Below are 25893 nucleotides of genomic sequence, written 5' to 3'. Positions count from 1 at the left end.
CTACTGGAGCACCAAAGGGGGGGCATTATATATACCTGGCACTACAGAGGGGACCATTATCTACTGGGTTCACCATGGGGGGAGCATGATATATAATTGGCACTACAAAAAGGGGCATTATTTACTAGTGACACCAAGGAAGGGTGATCATTATATATACCTGGCACTACAGAGGAGCATTATATACTGGTATTAGGGGAAGCATTACATACTGGCACTAGAGGGGGCATTATATATATAGGCACTACAGGGAGCATGGAGGAGCATTATATATTGGCACTACCGGGGGGTCATTATCTACTGGCATTACAGGGGAATCATTATATATATACTGGCACTACAGGGGGCATTTTATACTGGTACTACCGGGATCATTATCTACAGGCATTACAGGGGGGCATTATATATATGGGCACTATGGGGGGACGGAGGAGCATTTTACATTGGAACTATGGGAGGGCATTATGGACGGAGGAGCATTTTACATTGGAACTATGGGAGGGCATTATGGACGGAGGAGAATTTTACATTGGAACTATGGGAGGGCATTATAGATATAAATATATATTGGAACTACAAGGGGGCATTATAAAAATTGTAAATTAAAGCTGGCATTAAAAAATATAACTTGTCCCACAAAAGAATAAGTCTTCATATGGCTATGTGAATGGATAATTTAAAATGTTATTGCTCTTGGAGGGAAGAAAGGTGAAAAAAAATTATCCTGGTCTTTAAAAAGTCACAATATTTTCATAGAATTTCAAATCATTTAATAGAGAATGGTGTAACTGGCAAATTTCTAAAACGCTTTATTTAAAAAAATATGTCTGCATTCATCTGAATGCAGAAGCTGTAAAGTCATGGCCACTAGGGGTCTCACTTCCACCAAATTTGTTGTCCACTGCCTGTTGTTAAAGGGAGTCTGTCATCAGCATTTCACTTTTTTAACCCTTCCCATAGCTCCCTAGCATGCTTACAGTTAATAAAAACTTTACCTCTGGCATCAATCCTGGACTTATAAAACCATCAAAAACGATCTTTATAACATATGCAAATGAGGGCTCGCAAGTGCCCAGGGGCGGCGTTACCCTCGTAGGTGCCCTGCTAGCTCAGCCTTTTCATTGCTTCCCCCCGCCCCTTCCTACCCTCCGCCCGCCCATCCTTTCCCTCTGACCGCCTATCTACCAACTTGTTATTCCGCCGAGATCCCGCGCCTGCACATTCATTCCTTTGGCCGGCGCATGCGCACTGCGATGCCCATTCCTTGTATGGCATCACAGTAACTATTGCGCATGCGCCGGCTAACGACGCGAAAACACAACAAAGGAGGCATGCGCATTAATTACTGTGATGCCGTACAAGGAACTGTAAGCATGCTAGGGAGCTATGGGAAGGGTTAAAAAAGTGAAATGCTGATGACAGACTCCCTTTAAGGGCTCGTTCACACAACCGCATTTGCGGATCCGCAATACACGGGCACCGTTCCGTTGTCATTCCACATCACGGATGGGGACATATTCATTTCAATGGATCCGCAAATCCGGAGATACGGAACGGAAGCACAGAACGGAACACTACGGATTGCTTCCTGGGGTTCCGTTTGATGCCTCCGCACCGCAAAAAGATAGAACTTGCTCTATCTTTTTGCGGAACGGAGGGACCGTGGACCCATTCAAGTGGGTTTTTCGATCCCGTTGCACCTGCCCCACAGAAGGTGCCCATGCATTGCGGACCGCAATTTGCGGTTCACAGCAAGGGCACGGGACACCAACGGTCGTGTGAACGAGCCCTAAAGGGGGTGTCTCACTTTAGAAATTCGACTTTTATCATGTAGAGACAGGGACATATGACTAAGACCTGATGAGCGACACAAGTTGTACCATTAGTCCATGTTCACATGGCTCGGATTTGCCAAGGGCAGATCAGCTGTGGGTTGTTCAAAAAATCTGAAACTGAAACAGATTGGTCATCTGACCACATGCAGATTAGCCTGCCCACTGTAATCCAATAGATCTAATCCATGGCTTTACCATCTGGAATGGCAGTTTTAATAAACTTTCGATTTTTTATGGACCATGTGAATGGTGTGTAAAACAGCACATTTCTATACATTAACAATGCCTTATAGCTTGGCTCTTCCGTTCTTCACCCATGACCCTCATCACCATTGCAGCTTCGCCACTTCCCACCTAAATCATGAGGCGCCAAGTGATGGGTCGATCGCAACTGATTTGGTACAAAGAGCTGACTCATTTACCTGAATCATGGGAGCCGAAACCCAAGCGAGAGTGAGCGGAAAACACACACATGGCAGAGGACAGGCAGAGTGGCGAGCTGCAGAGAATAAATGGGCAGGAAAGGCAGTGTTTTGGGGGAAGTATCAGTGGTCAAGCCCTATTAGTCTCGTGATGATTAATGGGGTATTCCCTAGCCACAAGATAGGGGATAATTATTAGAGATAGTCTCAGGAACTCCAGTAGAAATTAATGCTCCGGTCATTTCAGGGGTGTAGCATGGGACCTGCATGGGGTGTGGGCCACCATTCTCGTGATCGGTGGGGGTCCCAGCGGTAGGACCCCACTGATCTGTTATCCCCTAGACTGTGGATACTGGATAACTTTTACCAACCAGAATACCCCATTAAACAAGAAGCATTAGATTACATTATACAATAACTGGAGGTGTGGAATGGTGTAGATTTAAAGAGGACCTTTCACTAGTTTAAAAACGAAAAACTAACTATATCAGTGGGCAGAGCGGTGCCCAGGGGTCCCCCTGCACTTACTAGTATGCCTGGGCGCCGCTCCGTTCGCCCGGTATAGGCTCCGGTGTCTGCAGCTCCGTCTGTTGTACTGGGCAGAGTTTTTGTATTAGGCGTGTCCCTTGCTGCAGCGCTGGCCAATCGTAGCGCACAGTACAACAGTACAACAGAGGGAGCTGGAGACACCGGAGCCTATCCCGGCGAACGGAGTGGCGCCCAGACATACTAGTAAGTGCAGGGGGACCCCTGGGCGCCGCTCTGCCCACTGGTATAGTTAGTTTTTAAACTAGTGAAAGGTCCTGTTTAAGTCGTTTTCTACACCACAAACGGGGGTAGAAAATGATAAATGAGAGGGGCCAGACGGACATTTGAGAGCCGGTGAGCTGAGACAAAGGATCAGAGGCGTAGCTAAAGGCTCATGGGCCCTAGTGCAAGAGTTCAGCTTGGGCCCCCGTCCCTCAGTGCTTGTTGGCAGGGGAGCACATAACCTTGCTGCTGCCTGAGGCAAACATTGAAAGGGCGCCCCCTCATGCCAAACTCTTGACCTAACCCCTTCCCTCCAGCCAGAGGTGTAAATTGACCAGCATGCACTTTCTATAATACCAGTGTCTTATGTGGCACAAGGGTCTTTGGGCCCCTCAGGCTCCTGGGCCCGGGAAGCGACTGCTACCTCTGCACCCCCTATAGCTGCGCCCCTGCAAACGATCATGACTAGAGGCAGGCCCTTCTCCATACTGGGTGGAGCCTGGACCTAGTTACCGCGTGGGCGTATTCCGGGATGTGTGTACAATATGACGCTGTTATATAAGAGCCGTATTACGTAATAATAAGCTCTTCTAGATAATGACACACAGTGAACCTCACTGTGGCCCCCGTCGTCCCACTAGAGCAGACATTGCGCCAGCTACAGCAGCGCTACTGCCAGTGAGGGAGCATCCCAGTTCTCGCTGCTGCAACCCTGCGCTCAGGTTGCTAAGTGACGTCAATGCCCATTCATAATTTTTTCCCTTGTGGGTGTAAACATCCCTCCCTCTGATTGGCTGTCTGCGGAGGGTTTTTGCACAGAGTGGGCGCGGTTAAATGACGTAACTATTGACGTAAGCGACGGTAGGAGGCGACCCGGAAACAGGAACTGAGAGCCGCAGCACGGGGAAGCCATCTTACTGTCTCCCGGGAAGATGACCGGGAAGTCTGTTCGGGACGTGGAGCGGTACCAGGCCGTGCTTTCTGAGCTGCTGCTGAGGGAAGAGAACAAGTTCTGCGCGGACTGCCATTCTAAAGGTATGGCTTCGAATACCGGTCACTGCCTCATGTACCCCAGGTGGCCAGCAGGAGTGTGTGCCCCGGACAGGTTAGAGCCCCGTCAGTGTGGTCTAGGTGCTGGCACTGATGGGGACCTATATATCTCCATTCTGCGGTCAGGTCTGGTGACCCATTTAGGAGTCAGTATTCCGTTGTGCCCAGAGGGGAGGCTGATGGATCTGTTGTCTATGAAGCAGTCTGATCATCAGGCCACTGAAAGCTCATATTGGGTGAGTGGTCTGAAGACCCCTGAACATCTCAAGGTTCTTGTCCAGGCTCAAGGAGTAGTACCACTAGATTCTTCCAATGACAGAGAAAGTTGAGGGAGTTGGTTGTAGATGTAGAAGACATGACATGATTTTTTATGGAGTGTGATGCATTGGTCCATGTGTCCACCTGGACTATGTCTGGTGGTCATGGGGGGAGGCACCTGCCTATAGGTGACACTAATCTCAGTGCCCATTCACACATGCATATTTAAAGGGACACTGACAGGCCGAATAAGCATAATTAGCTGTATATATGTATGCACAGGTCTTCTAATGTGCATTAAAAACATGTAAGTCTAACCCCTGTCCACCTTATGAATACAGCAAAATGATGTTTTATAACATGAAGTAATCGCTTTTCTTTCTGCCCAAGGGGCGGCGTTTCAGCTTCACTTGCGCTCAGCCCAACCGCCATTTTGAAGTGCCGCCCAGCTCATCAATATTCACTTAGCTGGACGGCTTCTGCTGTCCCCGACCTTCTGAGATCCGGCGCATGCCCAATAGAAAGCTATGGGCATCTGACTCCCTTTCAGCTTCTGCGCATGCCCCCGGCACCCATAGCTTTCTATTGGGCATGCGCCGGATCTCGGAACGTCTGTGACAGCAGAAGCCGCCCAGCTAAGTGAATATTGATGAGCTGGGCAGCGCTTCAAAACGGCTGTTGGGCTGATGCTGGCTGGGCGCAAGAGAAGCTGAAACGCCGCCCCTTGGGCAGAAAGAAAAGCGATTACTTCAGGTTATAAAACATCATTTTGCTGTATTCATAATGTGGACAGGGGTTATACTTATATGTTTTTAATGCACATTAAAAGACCCGTGCATGGATATGTACAGCTAATTATGCTTATTGGCCTTTCAGTGTCCCTTTAAGGTGTAATGAGCAGAAACTATGGAGATGGAGGAGCTTCTTTATTTTGGCATCAGTGGAGGTGCGCGTGGAAGAAAGGATGAAGCAGGACACCTCTTAGTAATGCTGTATAGAGCAGGGGTTTCCTACCTATGGTTCTCCAGCTGCTGCAGAACTACAAATCCCAGCATCCTTTGTTGGAAAAGGTGGGAGACCATTGGAATACACACTCCAGGCTGAACAGATTCCGTAACCTCATCCTCTCTGCGCCAGGCATGGATTTTATTGACTATGGCAGCTCCTGTTGCCCTCTACCTAAAGTCATTGATCGATCCTTGCCCCTTAGCAGCGGCTTGGCTTTTGGCACTGCACCCAGCTGGTGACATTGTCAGATGTCCATTCTCCTCCTGAGATCCAGCAGTGCCACCCATGAAGGATGCTAATTAATGTCTTCCTTCTCACTGTGATAGGATTATGCTTCCCGTCTCCCAGCATCACCAGTGACTCCATTAAAACACCCTTTAGGGTTTTCCATATTGTCAGATCTCTCTACTTGATCCATCTAGACTGGCACCTTGTCCTCACCTCTGTACATAGAGAGTGACACAAAATCCATATCTCCCTGGTAAATGGTTCTCTCAGTCACGATCTTTACAGAACATAGAGATCAGAGCGTGGTTTACCAGCATTATCCCACAGGGAGCACATTTGCTGGGAAATGATACATCCGGTGATTCACCGCCCGTGGATTGGAGGAGAAGTCCTTGATCATGCAGTGTCCTTCAGAAAACCTCAGTCACGGATGTCATTAGCTCGGACTCCACAGTGTCGGGCGAGATGTGTTGACGCTGTACACAACTTGTGTATCACGGCTGCAGGCAGCAAGCACTCCGGGGCACAATTTATTAACCATTTCACTGTCTAGCTATGTTTACACGCTTCAGTCCTTGTTTGTTGCAGTTGCCTTCGGCTCAGTATATTGGACACTTTCTAGATTTATTCTGTACGCACGCTACGTCTTCTAATACTGTCATCTAATAATATTCACCTGCTTAGAGGTTAAAATAAATCTGTATTTGAGGAATCCTCCTTTACAGAGGTTATACATGTCTGTAGGTCCACTTTAAAGGGGTTGTCTTTAAATGGGAGCCGCGCTGTAATGCGCTTCCTCCACTACAAGGCTGACGGAGCTGTGTAGTTCCGGCGCTGACTTCCGGCGACTGAGCTACAACCGAGCAGTGTGGGGTGCTTGACCCCTGCCAATCAGCTAGTGATGACCTATCCTGAGGGTCGGGCATGACTTGGTAAAGGCTAGACAGCACCTTTAAATTCAGTCAGGCCACTTGGAGCATGGACTGCCCCCTTGAAATAGGAACAATAAACATAAAAATATACAAGCCGGCTAAAATTGGCCATGGAGCTAGCAATCATTAAGTGTGTGATACAAAAATGATAGGGCATAACAGAACGCATATTGCTAGGATATGCCATCTTTTTCTGATTGATGGGGATCCTACCTCTGAGACCCCCACTGATAAAGAGCATAAAGGGACTGTAGTTCTGCGGGCCCCTCACTGTGCACATGGTGCTCTGCTCTGTGCAGCGCTACACAGTGGATGAGCGGGAGCACCGCTTGTGCTGGGAAACCGTAGAAGGGGGTGCGGTGCTAAATCAGCGCTACAACCTACAGGATTGGAGGGGTTTCCCAGAGGATCATAAAGTGATGGCACATCCTAGCGTTTAGCCACCACTTTACAAGATGGGAATACCCCTTTGAAACTGCCCTCCTGGGGGTATGTATTTTGTGCAGGGACTGCCCATCCTCAGAGCAGTTTCTAATAGCAACCGCTGACAGGCTGCAAATAAGGGTCCATTCATACGCCCGTAGTGTATTGCGGATCCGCAATACACCCGGCCGGCACCCCATACAAATGCCTATTCTTGTCTGCGATTGTGGACCAATTTTGTGGACGCGTGAATGGAGTCTTGTAATATGAGGAAGCAGCTTCGATACACAGAAGCTGGCTTGTGCAAGTAAGACTGGGTATAGGTCTGTGCCTTTAAGATGTAGCAGAGCTCAATCGCACAGGTATGGCATAGCTTTCATGAGATTTGTCCGGCCCAACATACAGTATAAACCCCTTAAATTCATTTCCATACTTAAATCTATTTTGCGGGGTGGTTATGCAATTTCTAGATTTTCAAAACAAGTGATGCAAGTATAGTATGTTGTGTAATATCGTCACTTGTACGGAAGAAATAGAGGAAGATGACTGCCGTACTGTACATACAGTATTATATGGAACTTCCTTCTGACCCGTGCCACCTTTTTCATACCAGTAGGTGTGGAGTACAAACTATATAAAATCTATCTTTTCTGCACTCACTTCTTAGCGTCAGTGCTGCTGCCGTGTGTGTCATGGGGCATTGAAGAGAACGCAGGGCTAATGTGAGCGCTGTGTTCTCTTCACCGTTCACATGGCAGCGGCAAGCAGATGCAATTACAGCTCCTCCGTCCCATTTACTTCAGTGCGAAGGAGCAGATGGAGGAGCTGTTGTGAACGACCAGCAGATAAATGGTGAAGAGAACACAGCTCTCACATTAGCACTACTTTCTCTTCAAACAGCTGATCCCTGCTGATCCCTGCCAGGAGTTGGACCCCCTCCAATCTGATACCCTATACTGGATAGGTCATCAGTATAGGAAACCAGAAACCCCCTTTAAGGCTTATTTCACATGAGCGATATGGAAGGAGACAGGGTATGTTCAGGGGGAAAACGTATGGTTTGGCAGACGGGTTGAATTGGTTTTGTCTGCAATTAGGTTGTTTTTTTTGGGGTTTTTTTCTGCATGTACGCGACCAGTTTTTTATGTGTTTTTACATGTGCGTGAAAAATACCTGAAGAATAACACTCAACATTTCCTAGAAATCATCATCAGTGAAAAAAAGCATTACATCCGGATGCCTTCTGTTTTTCACACAAGCTCCATTGACTTCTATAGAGCCAGGGCTGCATGAAAAACGCACAATATAGAACATGCTGCGATGTTACCTGAATGCAGAATTGATCGGTGATGAACGACGCTCATGTGCACAGACCCGTTGAAATGAATGGGTCAGGATTTCTTACGGATGCAAGGCGTTCAGTACACGCATCGCATCTGGACGGAAAACTCCCTCTGGTCAAAGTGGCCTTAAAAGTACTGTGGTGTAGTGGAGAAATGATCCCAGGGCAGTGCTGTCTTATCTATGAACAAGTTAGGTGTTGTCTTCTTCATCCATGGAAGGACTACTAGTTCTAGTATAGTTCCTGCACAACTTGTAGTGCAAACTCTCAGCATGTGGTCTGTCTCGTCATACATGTCCAGCCAGGATGAAGGAATAGCATTTACATTACTGCAGTTCTTGGTCACACTTATGGCGGAAGGTTCTGCACCTAAATTTATTAGTAGAGCATTCATGAAGAGAACCCGCTTTTATGAAGTAGCTAGCTTCTCTAACATCCAGCAGGGGAGCATAAGGAATGTTCTTAGGGGCTATTCACACCAGTGTATTCCGGACATATCATCCTTGCGTATTCCATTGGTTCAACCATGGCTCAAACAGATGCCAAATGTGCACAACTGATGCACCAGATCCATTTTCTCTTTCGCCTATGACAGCACCCCAGGAGAGGCCGCTTCTTCCTTGGCTGCCTTGGGTTTGGCTGCCTCTTCTCAGACTATTGCTAGGTGGGTCCTTAGCTTACTCTTCTAAGGGAGTAGTTCTGCCCTCGGGGTTTGGGGCTCTCTACAAGATCAGTCTCCACATCATGGGCAGAGAGAGCTTCAGCTTCTATAGAACAGACTTGTAGGACAGCTACCTGGAGTTCTCCTCATACTTGTTTTCGGCACTATAGACTACGGCTACCTTCTAATGAAGGTCTTTCCTTTGGCCGTAAGGTGCTGCAGGCTGTGGTCCCGCCCTAGATAGGATTCTTGCCTATTCTCCAGGGGGGCTGTCATAGGCGAAAGAGAAATATTAGATTACACTTACCGATTCATATTCCGATCTTCTGATCCGTCAGAAGAACTGAAAAATAAATATTGGCTTACACTAACCGGTAATTGTTTTTCTTTGAGCCTATGACAGCACCCGGTTAAGTCCCATTTCCCCCCCCCCCCCCCCCCCCCCTCCCAAAAAAGGATTTATGTATACATAGATTAGAGAATGTTATGTTTCTTAGTTCTTGAGATAGGACTGCTGGTGGTAGAGGGGAGGATCCCTCTTTTAAAAGGCAGTTCTTGTTCCTGTCCGGAGGAGGAGGCGGTCTCTCCAGGGGTGCTGTCATAGGCTTAAAGAAAAACGATTACCGGTTAGTGTAATCCAATATTTATTTTTCAGTTCTTCTGACGGATCAGAAGAACAGAATATGAATCAGTGATGTGAACTCTCCCTAATATGGACAGATATCGACAGGACAGCTGCTGGACATAGCACCTAGAGGGATGGGTCCTCTCTGTGATGTCCGTGTCCCCTAATAGGACAACGCTTTAAGGGTCCATTCACACCTCCGCAGTGTTTTGCGGATCCACAAAACACGGGGACGGCACCCCAATAGAAATGCCTATTCTTGTCCGCTATTCTTGTCCGCCGCTGCGGACAAGAATAGGACATGTTCTATTTTTTTGCGGAGCCCCAGACCAGAAATGCGGATGCATTGCGGAATGGATCGGGACCCAAAGTGTTGACGTCTGATTGGACCCCAATACTATAGCCTCAACTAGTGTCTGTGAACTGCAGCCAGGCGGCTATTGAGCACAAGCTAGGCTGGGCCAGCTTTGAGCACAACGGCTGGGCCATGTCTGACAGCCTGGATGCTGGGCATGGACTACCTGTTAACCCCAAGGACAAGCCTTTGGTTATCAAGCAGCATGTCACTGATAACCAGTCTCTCTGATCTCTCTATTCAGGTTTTTTTGCTCAGTCAGGTCTATGATACGTTTTGTAACTTATGGATCTGATTTCAGAACTGATCCTCTTCGTTTTGTAGACCTAGCGGTCATTGACGGTGCTTCTAACATCTGGCCTGTCATTGCAGTAAGCGTGCTCAAGAATTGGAAAGTCATGTGAAGCTCACCACTGAGAGCTGTGACCTTTCCTTTGCAAGCCATGTATTCTGATGGACATGCAGGATATGCCTCAGGAATATTGACTCTTTCCTGACACCTAGCCCCAGGACAGACTGCTTTAGAAATGTGATACGTCTGCACATCATTTATGCTGAAGTGGATGCTTTTCTTTCTCTTCCTTTCCTTCCCTTTAGTTTCCGGAGCCGCTATCGGTGCTGTCCTCACACAATGTCTCACTTCCTGCATGAAATGCAATGTAAATGGGGACAAATGAGGAATTGGTCAAATGAAGGGACATTCTGGAGCATGGTGCATGTCGCATAATCCGTTCTGTTTTTTTTTTTTTATGTTTTTCTCTCACCAGGACCAAGATGGGCCTCTTGGAATATTGGGGTATTTGTGTGCATCCGCTGTGCAGGTGTCCACAGGAACCTTGGAGTCCACATCTCACGTGTGAAATCTGTGAATCTGGACCAGTGGACTCAGGAACAGATACAGGTACAGGGGGATTCTTTTGTCTTGAGGAATCTCAGGCCCTTGAATGGCATTTTGTATATGTTAACCTTTTTTTCTTTCCAGTGTATGGAAGAGATGGGAAATGGGAAAGCAAAACGACTGTACGAAGCATTCTTACCGGATAGTTTTATCCGACCACAAACAGACCAGTATCCTTTCAGCATGAGCCTGTTTTTGGGGAAACCCAAACTTTTTATTCCACATTGGTGTATTGAAATACCCTTTCTAATTGGGACGAAAAAAGAGACACATTTTATTTTTTCATGTTTTAGGCTACTTTCACACTAGCGTTTTCAATTCCGCTATTGAGATCTGACAAAACTGAACTGAATGAAACAGAATGCACCAAAATGAATTCCATTCCGTTTGGTTGCGTCCCTATCGCGATGTGGTGCGGAGCAAGGCAGATCCGTCCTGACACACAATGTAAGTCAATGGGGATGGATCCGTTTTCTCTGACACAATGACTTTCAATGGTGTTCATGACGGAGCCGTCATGGCTATATAAGACATAATCCAACCAGATCCGTTCATGACGGATGCATGCGGTTGTATTGTAACGGAAGCATTTTTGGCGATCCATGACCGATCCGCAAAAAAACGCTAAGACAGATCCGGCATGAACACCATTGAAAGTCAATAGGGGACACATCCGTTTTCTATTGTGTCAGAGAAAACTGATCCATCCCCATTGACTTACATTGTGTGTCATGACGGATCTGTCTTGCTCGGCACCACATCACGGACAGAAAAACACTGCTTTCAGCGTTATTCCGTTCAGTTTGGTTGCGTGCCTATCGCGGACAGAATACATTCTGGTGCATTTCGTTTTGTCCCCATTGACAATGAATGGGGGCAAACCGGGAGCATTTTCTTCCGCTATTGGGATCCTATGACGGATCTCAATAGCGGAATTGAAAACGCTATAGTGAAAGTAGCCTTAGTCGTCAGGAGTGTTTTTTTTTCCACCACTGATGGCAATGCATAAACTTAACAAGAGCAGAGCCAAACCCGGGATTAGCTATTCAGTGGTTGTCTGGTTACGACAACTTGTTCACCACTCCATTCATCTCTATAAAACTGATGAAGATAGCCGAGTACAGCTACCTCCCGCAGCCACATGGATGTAGCGGCAGCATGCATGACTGCCATTCCATTAAGGCCTCCTGCACACGAACGTTTTTTTACACGGTCCGCAAAAACGGGGTCCGTAGGTCCGTGATCCGTGACCGTTTTTCCGTCCGTGGGTCTTCCTTGATTTTTGGAGGATCCACGGACATGAAAAAAAAGTCATTTTGGTGTCCGCCTGGCCGTGCGGAGCCAAACGGATCCGTCCTGAATTACAATGCAAGTCAATGGGGACGGATCCGTTTGATGTTGACACAATATGGTGCCATTTCAAACGGATCCGTCCCCATTGACTTTCAATGTAAAGTCTGGAGTTCTGTTATACCATCGGATTGGAGTTTTCTCCAATCCGATGGTATATTTTAACTTGTAGCGTCCCCATCACCATGGGAACGCCTCTATGTTAGAATATACTGTCGGATATGAGCTACATCGTGAAACTCATTTCCGACAGTATATTCTAACACAGAGGCGTTCCCATGGTGATGGAGACGCTTCAGGTTAGAATATACAAAAAAACTGTGTACATGACTGCCCCCTGCTCACACTGGCCCCAATGCTATTATTACAATAGAGGGAGGGAGGGGGGGGGGGGGGGGGGGTTGGGGGGTGCGCACACTGGCCCCAATGTATTAAAACAATAGAGGGAGGGAGGGGGGGGGTTGGGGGCGCGCGCACACTGGCCCCAATGTATTAAAACAATAGAGGGAGGGAGGGAGGGGGGTGCGCACACTGGCCACCAACGAGTTAACAACAGGGGAGGGGGGGGGCCGCACAATGATATTCAAACTGGGGAGGGGGGGGGGGGGGGTCTGCCCCCTGCTGCCTGGCAGCCCTGATCTCTTACAGGGGGATATGATAGTGCGGCACCTGAAGGGGTTAATTGTACTATCATATCCCCCTGTAAGAGATCGGGTGCTGCCAGGCAGCAGGGGGCAGTCTTGTACACAGTTTGTAGTGTATTCTAACTAGAAGCGTCCCATCACCATGGGAACGCTTCTGTGTTAGAATATACTGTCGGATCTGAGTTTTCACGAAGTGAAAACTCAGCTCTGAAAAAGCTTTTATGCAGACGGATCTTCGGATCCGTCTGTATGAAACTAACCTACGGCCACGGATCACGGACACGGATGCCAATCTTGTGTGCATCCGTGTTCTTTCACGGACCCATTGACTTGAATGGGCCCGTGAACCGTTGGCCGTGAAAAAAATAGGACAGGTCATATTTTTTTCACGGCCAGGAAACACGGCTCACGGATGCGGCTGCCAAACGGTGCATTTTCCGATTTTTCCACGGACCCATTGAAAGTCAATGGGTCCGTGAAAAAAAACGGAAAACGGCACAACGGCCACGGATGCACACAACGTTCGTGTGCAGGAGGCCTAAGACTGAGTTAAACACTTATCTTAATGGGGTGACCCCTTTAAAAGCACAGTAAAAAAATAGGAATAAAATTAAGGCCATAATAGTTGATCTGTGACTTTTCCTTTTACCCACAAGCATATATTTGTAGTCTAGGAGAAGCATCTAATAAAAGGAGCTAAGGTATATTACCAGTGGTGTGGTTTGTATAGTTCATAGTTAGCATTGGGGGTTTTCTTGATTGAGCTAATCTATAGACCTTTTCAGCATGTTGCAGTTTCCTCCTTCCTTAATTTTGCTTCTACAGAGCAGTCGAAACATTTATCAGAGACAAATATGAAAAGAAGAAGTACATGGATCGCAGTGTAGACATCAGTGCGTTTAGAGTGAGTATTTTATGTTCATAGATTTTCTATTTGCTGCTTTTGTGCAGATTTCGCTGTGCTTCTTCACCAAACTCCCAACAGTGCAAGTACAGTGTATTTGGGTGGAGGAGAGACATCACATGGAGGTGATTTGCATGGTCACATGGCCCTCCATCAGTAGCCATTTTATGGACAATTAGACAGACCTTATGAAATATAGAAAATGGCACAATTTCAATATTGACTGCCATATAATCCTCTTACAAACACTTTGATCAACAGTAACCAGAAAGTGGACAGCCCCTTTAAAGGACTGTCTGTTACAAAACCTGTTCTCCAATGCCCTGTGAGAGCATAGTGAAATGTGCTCCAGAACCCTCCATCCTTATCTGTTAGAGCAAGGAAGTGGCAACAAACGGCGTCTTTCATCTTCAGACACCCCCTTTAAGAATGACAATTAGGACTGAAACGATTACTCGATTGAATCGAGTAATTCGACCAAACAAAAATCCTCTGCAAATTTTTTGCATCAGTGGTCAACCGCCGGCCCGTACCGCGCTGCACTGTATCCTGACGCATCATCAGGTCATAGTGCACATAAGCGCACACTATGACCCGACGCTGTGTGACGGCAGTGGATGGAGGAGCTGTGGAGCGGCGCCCCCTACAGCAAAGCTAAGTACTGGCGCTGGGAGCATGGCTAGGAGGGAGAGCTGTTGGCACTGCGGGGGCAAGCTGATGGCACTGGGGGTGCTGCTGAGTTTTTATAAAGAAAAACGTTCTTTTAACTGGATTTTTTTTAAATTAGAGTACTCAATTAATTGTTGGATTAATCAATAGATTACTCGATTACAAAAATAGTCGATAGCTGCCGCCCTCATGACAATGGCTGCGTACACTGCCACATGTACGTGGACAGGTTGAAATAACATTGTAAAGATTATATTGTGTGTGTATCTGTTTGCATGAAAGTGATTTCTTCTCCTTGTACATTATAGACATTAGCTGATAAAACTTTGGGTCTTTGGGGGAAATTTATCAAGTCCTGCACTCCAGACCTCTGGCTTCAAAAAGTCACAATATAGGGCTTTGTGAATTTTTGGGCTTATTTGCATTAGCATTTTTCACCACTCCAGTTTTGGAAAGTCTCAATCAACTGCAACGTTTTAAAAAGTTGCAAATATTGTCGCAATTTTGCCCCAATAACAAGCTAAGCTTAGACCTCTCAAGACAGAAGTCTGATATTTCACAAATTTGGCTCAAATGACATAACACAGACTTCTGCAAATCTTCCCTCATGACAAATCTCCCTTTGTCTTTAACAGAAAGAGAGAGAAACTAAGTGGAAGAAATCTGAATCTGCACCAGAAATCAAATCGGAGCCGGTCATATTTGAGAAGGTAAAGTTGGTAAGTTATCTGTTAATGACCTATAATTAAATCTGTAATAACAGCCTATCAGCCATGTTATATTAAAAGGGCGGTCCAGGGAGGGATGTCACTTCATTCCAAGAGGAGCTGTTATGATTGTACAATTGGTCCTCATCTCACACAGGTAATAATTCAGTATACGAAAAGGTCTAGGTTAGATAGTGGTCAGTCATTAGTTCCACAGCAGTACAAATCACACTGTTTTGCTTCTGAGACTTTTATTGTGAATTATTTATTGCCTAGAATAAAGGGGTTGTCTGATTTATAATTTTTTTTATTTTTTTACGATTTTTTTTTACTTGCATCTTCATGCTCCCCCCCCCCCCCCGCCCCGTTGAATTGCAGATGCTCCAGTGACCGCCAGCCAGTCTTTGTTTATAAGCTGCCAGTGAATGACTGCTGCAGCCGATCACTGACCTCAGCAGTCATGTGTCATATTTCTTGGAATCACCTTTCACCACTGGCAGATTGACTTGAATGGTCAAAGTTGGAAAGTTGTTCAAAATTCCCATTCTCTCCTAAAATTGTTTGCAGAACATTAAAGGAGTTGGCCCATCTGGGACAGTGATGGCATATCGCTAGGATATGCCATTAGTGTAATAAAGGTGTGGGTTCCCATTCTGGCACCTGCTTGTATCTCTATTGAATGGTTCTCCTGTGCCTGCACAGTGTGCTCTCCATTCATCACTATAGAAGTTCTGAAAATAGCTAACTTAGCACGCTCGGCTGTTTTTGGACGTCCAATAGCAGTGAAGGGAGAACACACCACGCAAGTGCAGCCGCTGCTCCATTTGCTGCTCTGGGACTGCCAGAAATAGCCAAGTGAACAAAGGGTGGTCGCACATGTTCAGCTGCTCTCCATTCACTTGAAGGGCCCCATTTTGGATATAGGTCCATGTCCCTGAGGTGGTACCAACACCTATCTGAGATTGATGGCTTATCCTAGCGATAGGCCATCAATGTCCCAGGTGGGCCAACCCTTTTAGGATACACATGTCCAGTAACTAGACTTTTTTAAAGTTTACCTGCGCTTTGAAAAAACTTTTGATGTGTCATAACGACATATCATAGGTTTTGATTGGTGGGGGGGGGGGGTCTGAATGCTGAGACCCCCACTGATCACTAGAACAAGGAAAAAAAGGCTCTGTCATTGCCTTCTTTTAGCACGTTTTCTGCAGGAAGGAGAGACAAGCTATGTGAGCGCTTCTCTCTTCTCGTTCTAGAAATCGGTGGGGTTTCTCAGCATTCAGACCCCCACTGGTCAAAACGTTTGATATGTCTCCGTGACCTTAGAAATTTCACCTTTGTCTTTGAAACATTTGCAGTTTTGTCTATAATTTACTATTGTGAAATTATGTGACAGTGGTATGTCAGCTATCTATATAGGTCAATACACCTGACTTAAAAATAAAAAAACGAACTTTGTTTTCTTCAGCCTCCTAAAAAAGATGACTCTCATCTTGCTAAAAGCTCTCCACAAAGAACAGCAGAGCCTGTCATGGACCTCCTAGGCCTTGGTAAGACTGCTTTTTATTTGCTTTGTTTTGCTATAGACAACTCCTTTCCTTATATCTGTTGGGCCATATGGATATAATAGAGGAGGCTCTTCCAATTGAGATCCTTCTACTGGCCATATACAAAAGTCCTTCTGGGCCAAGCAGACCAAAAAGGTCTCAATTTTCCCTTTGCAGAAGTAACAGGGGTTATCAGTCATCTGGCTCATAGTTGTGTGTGTATATATAATTCCGCAGCACTCCTTGAAGTAAAAAAATGTGCAGTTTATTCACACGTCAAAAAATAGACTACTCAGTCTATTTTTTGACATGTGTGAATAAACTGCACATTTTTTACTTCAAGGAGTGCTGCGGACTTTCTTTATTATTTATCCGTCCTGTATCGAGGGACCACCGCGGGCACCGCACAACCATCTCTGCATGTGAAGGAGTGCTGCCTAACCTTTTCTATATATATATATATATATATATATATATATATATATATATATATATATATATATAATATTTCTTTAATGCTAATGTTTTTTAGTTTTGAACATTTGTGTAGCCTGTAATATAATTATCCATTGTCACACTGAGTGTGTAAAATCTGAAGTATTAGGATAATAGCTGACAGTTGGCTCTTTTCTTTATGATCGGTTCCAGTCATATCTATTAATGGGCCACCAGGAAAAGGACTGCATGTGCTAGGTGGTTGTTACTGTGTATTTTAGCACAACTAGACTCCTGTACTTAGCTTTTCTTATTATCTTCAGATGCACCAGTGGCCACTACTGTTCCCAATGGAAAGTCAAATACCAGCTTGGAAAAAGAACTAGATCTTTTTGGCTCCACTTGCTTGACCAGCTCAAAGACCAACCAGGTAAACAAAGTCATGTGATGTATTGTCTAATGTAGGTGGCTTATATGTTGTGTTAGCAGAGCCCAGCTAAATGGTCGAAAGACAATGACGTCCAAGTTTGAGTGTATTTGGGCAACTGGCTCTGTATGTGGATATATGAAGTCCACAGGCCGCCTCTTATGATTTTAAACATACTGTTTTCAGCATGCGTTATTTTAAAGGGGGTCTGTAAGCAGTTCTGATCATGTAAGCCTGCTGACAGCAGTGGGTAGGGACTGGGGAGTGCAAATGTAGCTTTTGTGGAGCTTTTATCATCCGGAGTACTGCTCCTGTAAGTGTCTTGGCAGTGGAGCTTTATGCGAAGTGCTCTCTTCATTGAGCTGCTTCATAGCCCCTCTGCTTTGAGTCACAACTGATGCATCCAACCAGGAGACCACTACAGATGTCACTCAGAGCAGGGGGGGGGTTAAGAATCTCATGGCAGGCAGCACTTTAGTCAAGTCCTGCCTCCAGTGCACCTGCATAATAAAAGTTCATATTCACACTACTCCTGATGATAAAAGCTCCACCAAAGGTATATTTGTACTGCTCTCCTCGCCCTCTTCCTAGTGCAGTCAGCAGTTCTGCATGGTCAAATCTGCTGACAGACTCCCTTTATGGAGCAAAATCTGAGCCCTGCTTTTCTGGTTGTTGTTCCAACAGACTGTCAGCTCCATGCCAGTCACTGGCTCAGGATCTGTCCCAGAGAACCTTAACTTGTTTCCAGAATCTGGTGGGAAAGCAGAAGAAGGAACAAAGAAGCAACTCTCAAAGGACTCAATCCTTTCTCTGTATGGGCCTCAGAATCCCCAGATTCCAGCTCAAGGTCTGAATTTGAGAAGTTAAGCACTCTTTGTGATGCTTTTCTAATCAGTAGGGTTCTGATTGTTCCCTACTTGTTCACTGGTGCAGGCTCGCCCATTATTGAGAGTGAGCACTACCTTAAGAACGCTTGTACTTGACAAAACTGTCATAATTCTTATTTCCCTTAATTAGTTTAGACCTTTCTTTTTATTTACTCTGCAGGAGCTCTTTTCATGGCACCAGCTCAGATGCCATACCCAAGTGCTTACACTGGCTTTCCAGCAGTTCCGTCTTCTAGTGGTGTTATGGGTGGTATGATGGCGTCACCATTAGGAATCATGACTCAACCAGCACACCCAGGTGTAGTTGCCCCTATGGCTGTTCCAGCAGGATATGTCGGTGGAATGCAAGCAGCAGTCATGGGTGTCCCAAATGGAATGATGGGGCAACATGCAGGCTACGTAACTGGCATGGGTGCTGTTGCTCAACCAATGTATGGCATGCAACCCGGACAGCAATTACAGTGGAATGTCACTCAGGTAAAATTTATGGGACATGTTCTGTATAATATAACTTTCTTGTGCGCTGTCTCAAAGTATTTTATTATTGTCTCCATATTATTATTAATAATATTATTTCATATTTTTTTTTTTTAGGTGTCCCAACAGATGGCAGGGATGACCTTTTTTGGTGTAGGAGGCATGGCGGGATATGGACAGCCTACAGCTAACCAGGGACCTAACCAGAGCCTCAGCACACCAATGTGGAAATGAAAATAAAGAAACTCATTTCCCAGTGAACTCTTGCTCCCCTCACTTTTCCAGCCAAGCTGGTCTTTTTCGGGTGGTAAATGAGCATCTTCTTTCACCTAAGTCTTTCTAAGGTTCATCCTACTTATATTGCAGTCAGTCTTTCCCATACTTTTACAGGGACACCCTGGTCCTTTAAAGCTACTGTTACCGGTATATTTTAGAATTTCTGAGAATTGTCTACAGTTAGACTTGTAGATGAGCTTCATAACGTGAAGAACCACATCAAGGATATGGTTATTCCGGCAACAAGAGATGGGTCCAGTTATGTGTGCTGCTACCAGCTAAATACAAATGGGCACATGACTGGAGAGACCTGTGTTCCAATCCACACCAGCAAGCCTCTTCAGGTCTGCAGCCACTATGTATCTCACCTCTGTGCAGCAACTGGAATAGCATGGTAGCCATAGTTGTGAAATGGGTGGGAAGGCTTATTCTTTTCTCCATATCTAACTTTTAACTGTTTCATAAGTGAGGGTTTCTTTGAAAGTGGAGTAATGAAAGTAGGTAAATGCAAATTTAAGGCTTGTTCACACCTGCATTGGTGGCTCCGTTACAAGTTTCATCAAAAAGACAGGACAAAAAAAGTCCTGCATGCAGAATATTTTTTTTGACCTCCAGAAAAACAGGATCCCAAAAGGAAACTCTGCAGACTCCATTATACTCGGTGGAGTTTGTTCAGTGCTGCTCATCTCAGTTATGTGCCGAATCCTGCATTTACATTTTTGGAATATATAGTGGCGGCGTAGGCTCGCCCTAATCTAAATTTAACCTAGTTAAGGGGCTTGTCCCATCTGGACATTTTTGGTATATGCACAGGGTATGCCATATGGGACAACTTCTTTTTAAAAGGCATCTGTCAGCAGATTTGTATGGATGAAACTGGCTGTTACATGTGCATTTGACAGCAGAAGACATCTGTTCATACGTGCCCACATTGCTAAGAGATTCAATTTTAATATATACAAGTGAGCATCTAGGAGCAACAAGAGCATTGCCATTACACCTCGAGGCTCTGCTCTCTCGGCAACTGCCGTGCCCTCTGCACTTTGACAAGACCAGGCAGTGAAAGTATCAGGCCTGACCTTGTCTATCAAAGTGCAAAGCGCGCAGCAGTTGCCGAGAGGCCCTAGGTGTAACAGTAATGCCCCCGTTGATCCTAGAGGCTCACTTGCATATATTAAAAAATCATATATCTCAGTAATGTGGACACATATGGACATGGGACCAGCACAGATGCCTTCAGCTGCCAAGTGCACATGTAACAGGTCAGCCAACTTCATAAGTATAAATCTGCTGACGCCAATGTTACCGTCGCCAATTATATAGATAACATTGCTTGGAAAATAGATTTAAAGGGGTTATCCAATCCCCCAAAAATGCCCCCTGCCCCATATGCTGGGCCCCCACGCTGAATATATTTACCCGGGTCCCTGCGCCACTCCTGGTCCCCGCACCACCACTGCGGTTTCTCCTCGTGCATGGATGAAAACACCCGGTTTCGGAGGGGAGCAGCCAATGTAAGACTGGGATGAGCCTCCCTAGTGTCACCTGCAATGCTAGGGAGGCTCGCCATTGGCTGCTCCCCCAATCTCCCCTCCCCCCAAGCTGGATGTTTTAATCCGTGCACGGGGAGAAGTGGGGACTCTGGTGGAGGGCTTTTTTTTAGAATTGTATAACCGCTTTAAAAGTTGTATATTTTATATTATGTGTCATTTATTTCCTGTAATGTTACAATATATATCCAGTGTGGAATACCTGTTATACCCCCCTTAGCACATGGCATTGATATAGTTTGCTGAATAGTCTTATAAGGACATACAGAAACTTGCTCCACTTTTATAACTACCCCCATTGTGCTACATTCCCTAAAATTATTTTAACCATTCTGCTGGTGTGCAGTGTACAAGGATGATTTCTTTGATGGCAGGGACTGGAGTGTCAAAATCTCATATTGGCGTACACTTGACTAGTACTTGTAGACCTTCACAGTGCATCCATTAGTGCATGGGCCATGTTTTATCAGATTATAAGAACATGTGGGAGAAATTGTTATGTAGGTTTGTATCCTCTACGGGTCAGGCCTAATTGTTAGGGTACTTTCACATTAGCGGCAGGGGAGTCCGGCAGGCTGTTCCGTCGGGTGAACAGCCTCTCTGATCCATCCTGCCGCTAGTTCACATGTGCCCCCGAACTGCAGCTCTGTCTCCATTGACTATAATGGGGGCGGAGTTCCGGAGGCAGCTTGGTAGCGCACGGCAAGATGCAGCCAGACTAAAACTACGACATGCAGTACTTTTAGTCCGGCTGCCTCTCGCCGTGCACTGCCGTTCTGCCACCGAAACTTCGCTCCCATTATAGTCAATGGGGACGGAGCGGTAGTCCGGGGGTGCACGTGAACTAGCGGCAGGATGGATCCGACAGGCTGTTCATCCGCCAGAACAGCTTGATGGACTCCCCTGGCGCTAGTGTGAAACTAGCCTTTAGACTTTTATTGCCATTGTGTTTCTCTGTTTGTAGTGTTTTAATGGAATCTGGTGCTGTTCATATCCATTCCTTCGGGAAGCTTTCATGTTTGTCCCCTAATGGCAAACCTTGTCACATTTTACACATCATACTTGCACATTACTTGCCATATGTTTTATGGATGTGTTGACATGATTATATTTACGAAGAGAAATGTCTGCCTTAAGAATATGTATTCGCAAATGACGTGATGGTTTGCCTGCTTAGGAAAATGATACATTAGCTTGCGACACATAATCTGTTTGCACACAGCCATTCTCTATGTTCAGAACATTTTATAGCCATATGCACTGACATCTTGTTTTATTTAGTTTTTATATTCTTTTATATATTCTAGAGTGATGTCATACACTTATGTTTTAAGGCTATGTGGGCTGCCGTGCACTAGCATATTTTCCTCCTTTCTGATGGCTTAAAGGGGTTTTCGAGGTTAAAAAAAGAAAAAGAAAACATGGCTATTTCCAGAAACTGCACCACCCCTGCCCACAGGCTGTATGGGGTATTGCATGTCAGCTCTATTTACTTCAGTAGATCTGAGGGGCAGTATCCGACACAGCCTGTGGACAGGGGTGGCACTGTTTTTGCATAAAAGCAGTCATACATTTGTAATCCTGGTTAACCCCTGAATCTGCACATTCCAGCACACTGTCATTGAACTGAAAGGGTGTGTGCATGGGCTGGCTTTTTTATTCTTTTATTCTGCTTTAGAGATTATCCTTGTAGACCTGTAAAGCTTTAGGCTGGTTTCAGATGGCCTTGTGCAGTCTGAGAATAATAGTCCATGCAACAGCCTTGCAGACCTAACCTCGCTGCATTCTAGTGATCTATGGCGCTATGAGTTCCAGCCTGACCCTGGGTCTACTGTGCCACTCTCACAGCATCATTTGAGTACAGGACAGTGGAGCTGTAATCGGGCTGGAACCCAGGGCATTACAGATCACTATCCCTCGTCTGTTCTGGAAATGCCGCCATCACATGGACTGTTTTTCCCAGACTACAAAAGGCAGTGTAAAACTGGCTTTAGTTGATTTGACGTGTGTGCTCATATTGCATATGTTCCCTTCTTCATACACACATCTAAACCTCTCCTATATTTAAAGAGGTTTTCCAACAATACATACTTAACTCCTATCCACAGTGTCTATGGGACTTCTGAAAATAGGTGTAATCGGCTATCTCTGGCAGTCTCATAGAGAGTGGCAGCTCGCATGCTCGACTTGCCAATCCATTCGGGTGAGCAGGACCCATGTTCAATGGGTGTCACAGTTTTTGGACCTTCACTGATGAGATATTTATCCCCTAGCTTGTGCATACGGGATACGTTTGTATTACCGGAAAACGTCCTTAGGCTAAATGCAATGAGAATTTGATATTCTCAATGCACACGATGCGGATGCAGCATGTCAATTTATTTTATTTTTCCTGACCGGATTTTCTTCATTCACTTAGTAAAATCTGCATGCGGAAAATCCGCACCAATTGATGCGGATTGACCGCACAGATTTCCCTGTGAACACCTGCAGATTTCAGTGCAGATTCTCCGCACATGAATCCTTAACGTGTGCGTGTACCCTAAATGTTTCTTGAAGAATTTAGTACTTTGTGCTCAGATATGTTGGGAAATGCTATTACTGTGACCCAAACATTTGAGACACTGCTTTGAACCCTTTAAGGAGAAGAAATATTGTTAGGCTACCTTCACACATGCAGTTTTTGATGCTGCTTTTCTTTTTTTTTTTACCCAAATTGGTATAAAAAAAGAAAAGAAAAAAAGTGTATATGAAGGACTTGTACTTTTCTCTTTTGAAAACCTGTGTGAATCCATTCTCAAATGGAGCCTGTCAACCCCTTTCTTAGTGACACACATGCTTTTTAATCTTGTACAATTTACAGTTTATCCGATGCTGTGCTACCTGATTGACAGATCTCTCCCTATGCACAGTATTTGGGACAAATCTGTAAATCAGCGGCAGGGGCCAACAGCTCATGAATATGCCGGATTTCTGGCTCATGGACTGGCTACACGCAGCAACAAATAAAGGAGAAAGTTCTATAAAACGAAAACACGTCCACCTGTACACGACTAACAAGTGGACAGGTTCCCATCTAAGAATACTGAAGGACTCCCTAATTATTGAAGGGGCTTTCCTGAGGACAGGTCATCAATAACTGATCGGTAGGGGTCCGACTCCAGGCACAATCGGCTGCTTAAAGAGGCTGTAGTGTTCCTTTGAACACCAAGGGTTCTTCAAACAGCTGATCTGCAGGGATGCTGGGTGTTGAACCCCCACCGATCAGATATTGATAACCGTTCTTGAGGATAGGTCATTAATATAGGAATCCCGGAGAACCCTTTTAAATCAATGGGATACTTCAGTTTCTGCCTGTTTCCAGAAAAACCCTCTTAAATCAATGGGATTTTTGCCAATATCCATAGATGGGCAGCACAAAGACACTCCTATACAATACCTCTGTGCGATTTCGAAGAGCAGAAGTGTATGACAGCTTGGTAAAGTTGCACCCTTGAGTACCTGCGTAGGTTGTTAGAAATACAAGGTTTTTATATTTTTTAGTGAACCCCTATGTGCAGAACTGGTCGTCTTGAACAAAACTAGCAGTGAATGTAACTGGGGCTAGACACACCTAGGGTCGATTTGTATGAGCCATTACGTGGCCCAAAGGTCCCTGGCACACCTTGTCCTGTAACTTGTTCCAAAACCACATGGTGCATATGTGACTTTTTTTTTTTTCTTTTCTTTTTTGAAGCGGACTACAAGACTTGCAGGCGTTATGTCCTTGTAGGATAGACTGATAGTTGGCTGTTTGCATGTTGGTTTCCCAGGAAAAGCAGGGTTTTTAGCATGTCAGGCCTCTAGATGATTACCGTTTTTGTAGTGTATTTTTCGCTAATCAGCTGAACCAAATTCTTCAAACAAAAGGTCTCCATTTACCATATGTGCTGGGAAAAAAATTCCATATTACGAATGTGAAATATTTGCACTTTCTGTAGCTTTAACATATGTTTATATTGTTTTTTTTCTGTAGCTTTAACATGTTTATATTTTGCTAACTTTGTGTTTTTTTTTTTTTTTGTTTTGTTTGTGTGTGTAACTTGTCAGAGTTGTTTTCTTCTGGCAATGAGTTAAAGGAAATTTTAATTTAACCTATCTTACAATGAGCATTTAAGTTATAAACATATCTAATGCAGATAGTCTTGAAGGTATAGAACATTATTTTCTATCAGTCTGAATTTATACTTTACAAATGTTTCTATTATAATTTTTTTTTTTGTAACTGATTGTAAAGGAAATTTGTTTCTTGTGTATTTGATTCTTGTTCATTTGAAGGAGGATATCATATACAGAGGCAGCTACACATCTGTGTATATGTACATTCCAAATAAAAAAAATGGTCATTAAACATTGAAATGGCGGTTGTGTGTTTTTTGTTTTTTATGTTTTTTTTTGTTTTTGCATTAATTTCAGAGGGAATCTGTGACCAGGTTTATGGTGCCCTGAATAAGGACAGCATATGCTGGGTCACTTACGTAAATTGACCAATCTGTATTGAATATCTCCAGAGGGAGCTGGGAGCTCATGAATATGAGGATTCTGTATTTGAACAGCTCCAGTGCTCAGCTTGTGCTGCAGCTATTCAATGCAGATTTTTTTTTCAAAGTGGTTGGAGCGTTCATACAAGTGGCTCAGCATTTTGCTGAGGGTATTTGTCACCAGTTTATGCCGCCCTTAGGGTAGCATGAATCCGGAGACAAATTCACTTTAGAGAGAACCTGTCAACATGAAAATGCAGTGCAATCTGCAGGTAGCATGTTATAGAGCAGAAGGAGCTGAACATGGAAAAAGATTCTGTAAAATGTGCCATCTATTCATTAACCTCTGCTTTTTCTGTGCTTAAAACAAAAATAAATTATAAATGCCCACAAAAATGTGTGACATTTACTACAGTGTAAAATCTGGTCACATCGTCTTCTGCGCCGTTACGTGACTGGTTCAGCTGTTGTCCAGTGCAGGAGGATGCCGCTGGGGACATGACAGAAATCAAGGGAATGTAGGTAATATTGCAGCGGTTATCGTATTGCCGAATCCTGGCATATTTGCTTGGTAGTGGCCAGATCTCTGCCAGACCCCATCATAGTCAATGCTGCCGGGGAGCATTTAAATAACCGGCAATGCCAAATCCAGAGCGCTTCGGCAGGATGTTCTATGATATAATTAAGGTACTGGAGCCTTCCCCAGGTAAGTA

General features: G+C 45.0%; 1 protein-coding gene across 2 annotated transcripts; it reads left to right on the top strand.

The window, feature by feature from the left end:
- The first annotated feature begins 3899 nt into the window (after window positions 1–3899).
- SMAP2 (small ArfGAP2) lies at window positions 3900–25062 on the top strand. Of its 2 annotated transcripts, none has more exons than XM_044286693.1 (10): window positions 3900–4042; window positions 10657–10790; window positions 10872–10957; window positions 13607–13685; window positions 14990–15064; window positions 16530–16611; window positions 17367–17473; window positions 18155–18317; window positions 18518–18834; window positions 18952–25062. In XM_044286693.1, exons 1-10 carry the CDS (start codon window positions 3940–3942, stop codon window positions 19066–19068), a joined length of 1263 nt encoding a protein of 420 aa, XP_044142628.1. In that variant the 5' UTR covers window positions 3900–3939; the 3' UTR covers window positions 19069–25062. The 2 variants fall into 2 exon arrangements, with proteins under 2 accessions (XP_044142628.1, XP_044142627.1); XM_044286692.1 differs by having other exon boundaries at window positions 14990–15073.
- Window positions 25063–25893: the final 831 nt, after the last annotated feature.

This window comes from Bufo gargarizans, chromosome 3 (genome assembly GCF_014858855.1).
Source record: "Bufo gargarizans isolate SCDJY-AF-19 chromosome 3, ASM1485885v1, whole genome shotgun sequence".
Taxonomy (NCBI): domain Eukaryota; kingdom Metazoa; phylum Chordata; class Amphibia; order Anura; family Bufonidae; genus Bufo; species Bufo gargarizans.
Note: the sequence above shows the minus strand (reverse complement) of the source record. Positions and strands in the feature narration are given on the sequence as shown.

Coding starts and splice junctions, on each gene's coding strand:
- SMAP2 (XM_044286692.1), top strand. CDS start 3,940: ATGACCGGGAAGTCTGTTCGGGACGTGGAGCGGTACCAGGCCGTGCTT. Junction 4,043..10,656: donor CGCGGACTGCCATTCTAAAG/GTATGGCTTCGA, acceptor TTCTCTCACCAG/GACCAAGATGGGCCTCTTGG. Junction 13,686..14,989: donor TAGACATCAGTGCGTTTAGA/GTGAGTATTTTA, acceptor TGTCTTTAACAG/AAAGAGAGAGAAACTAAGTG.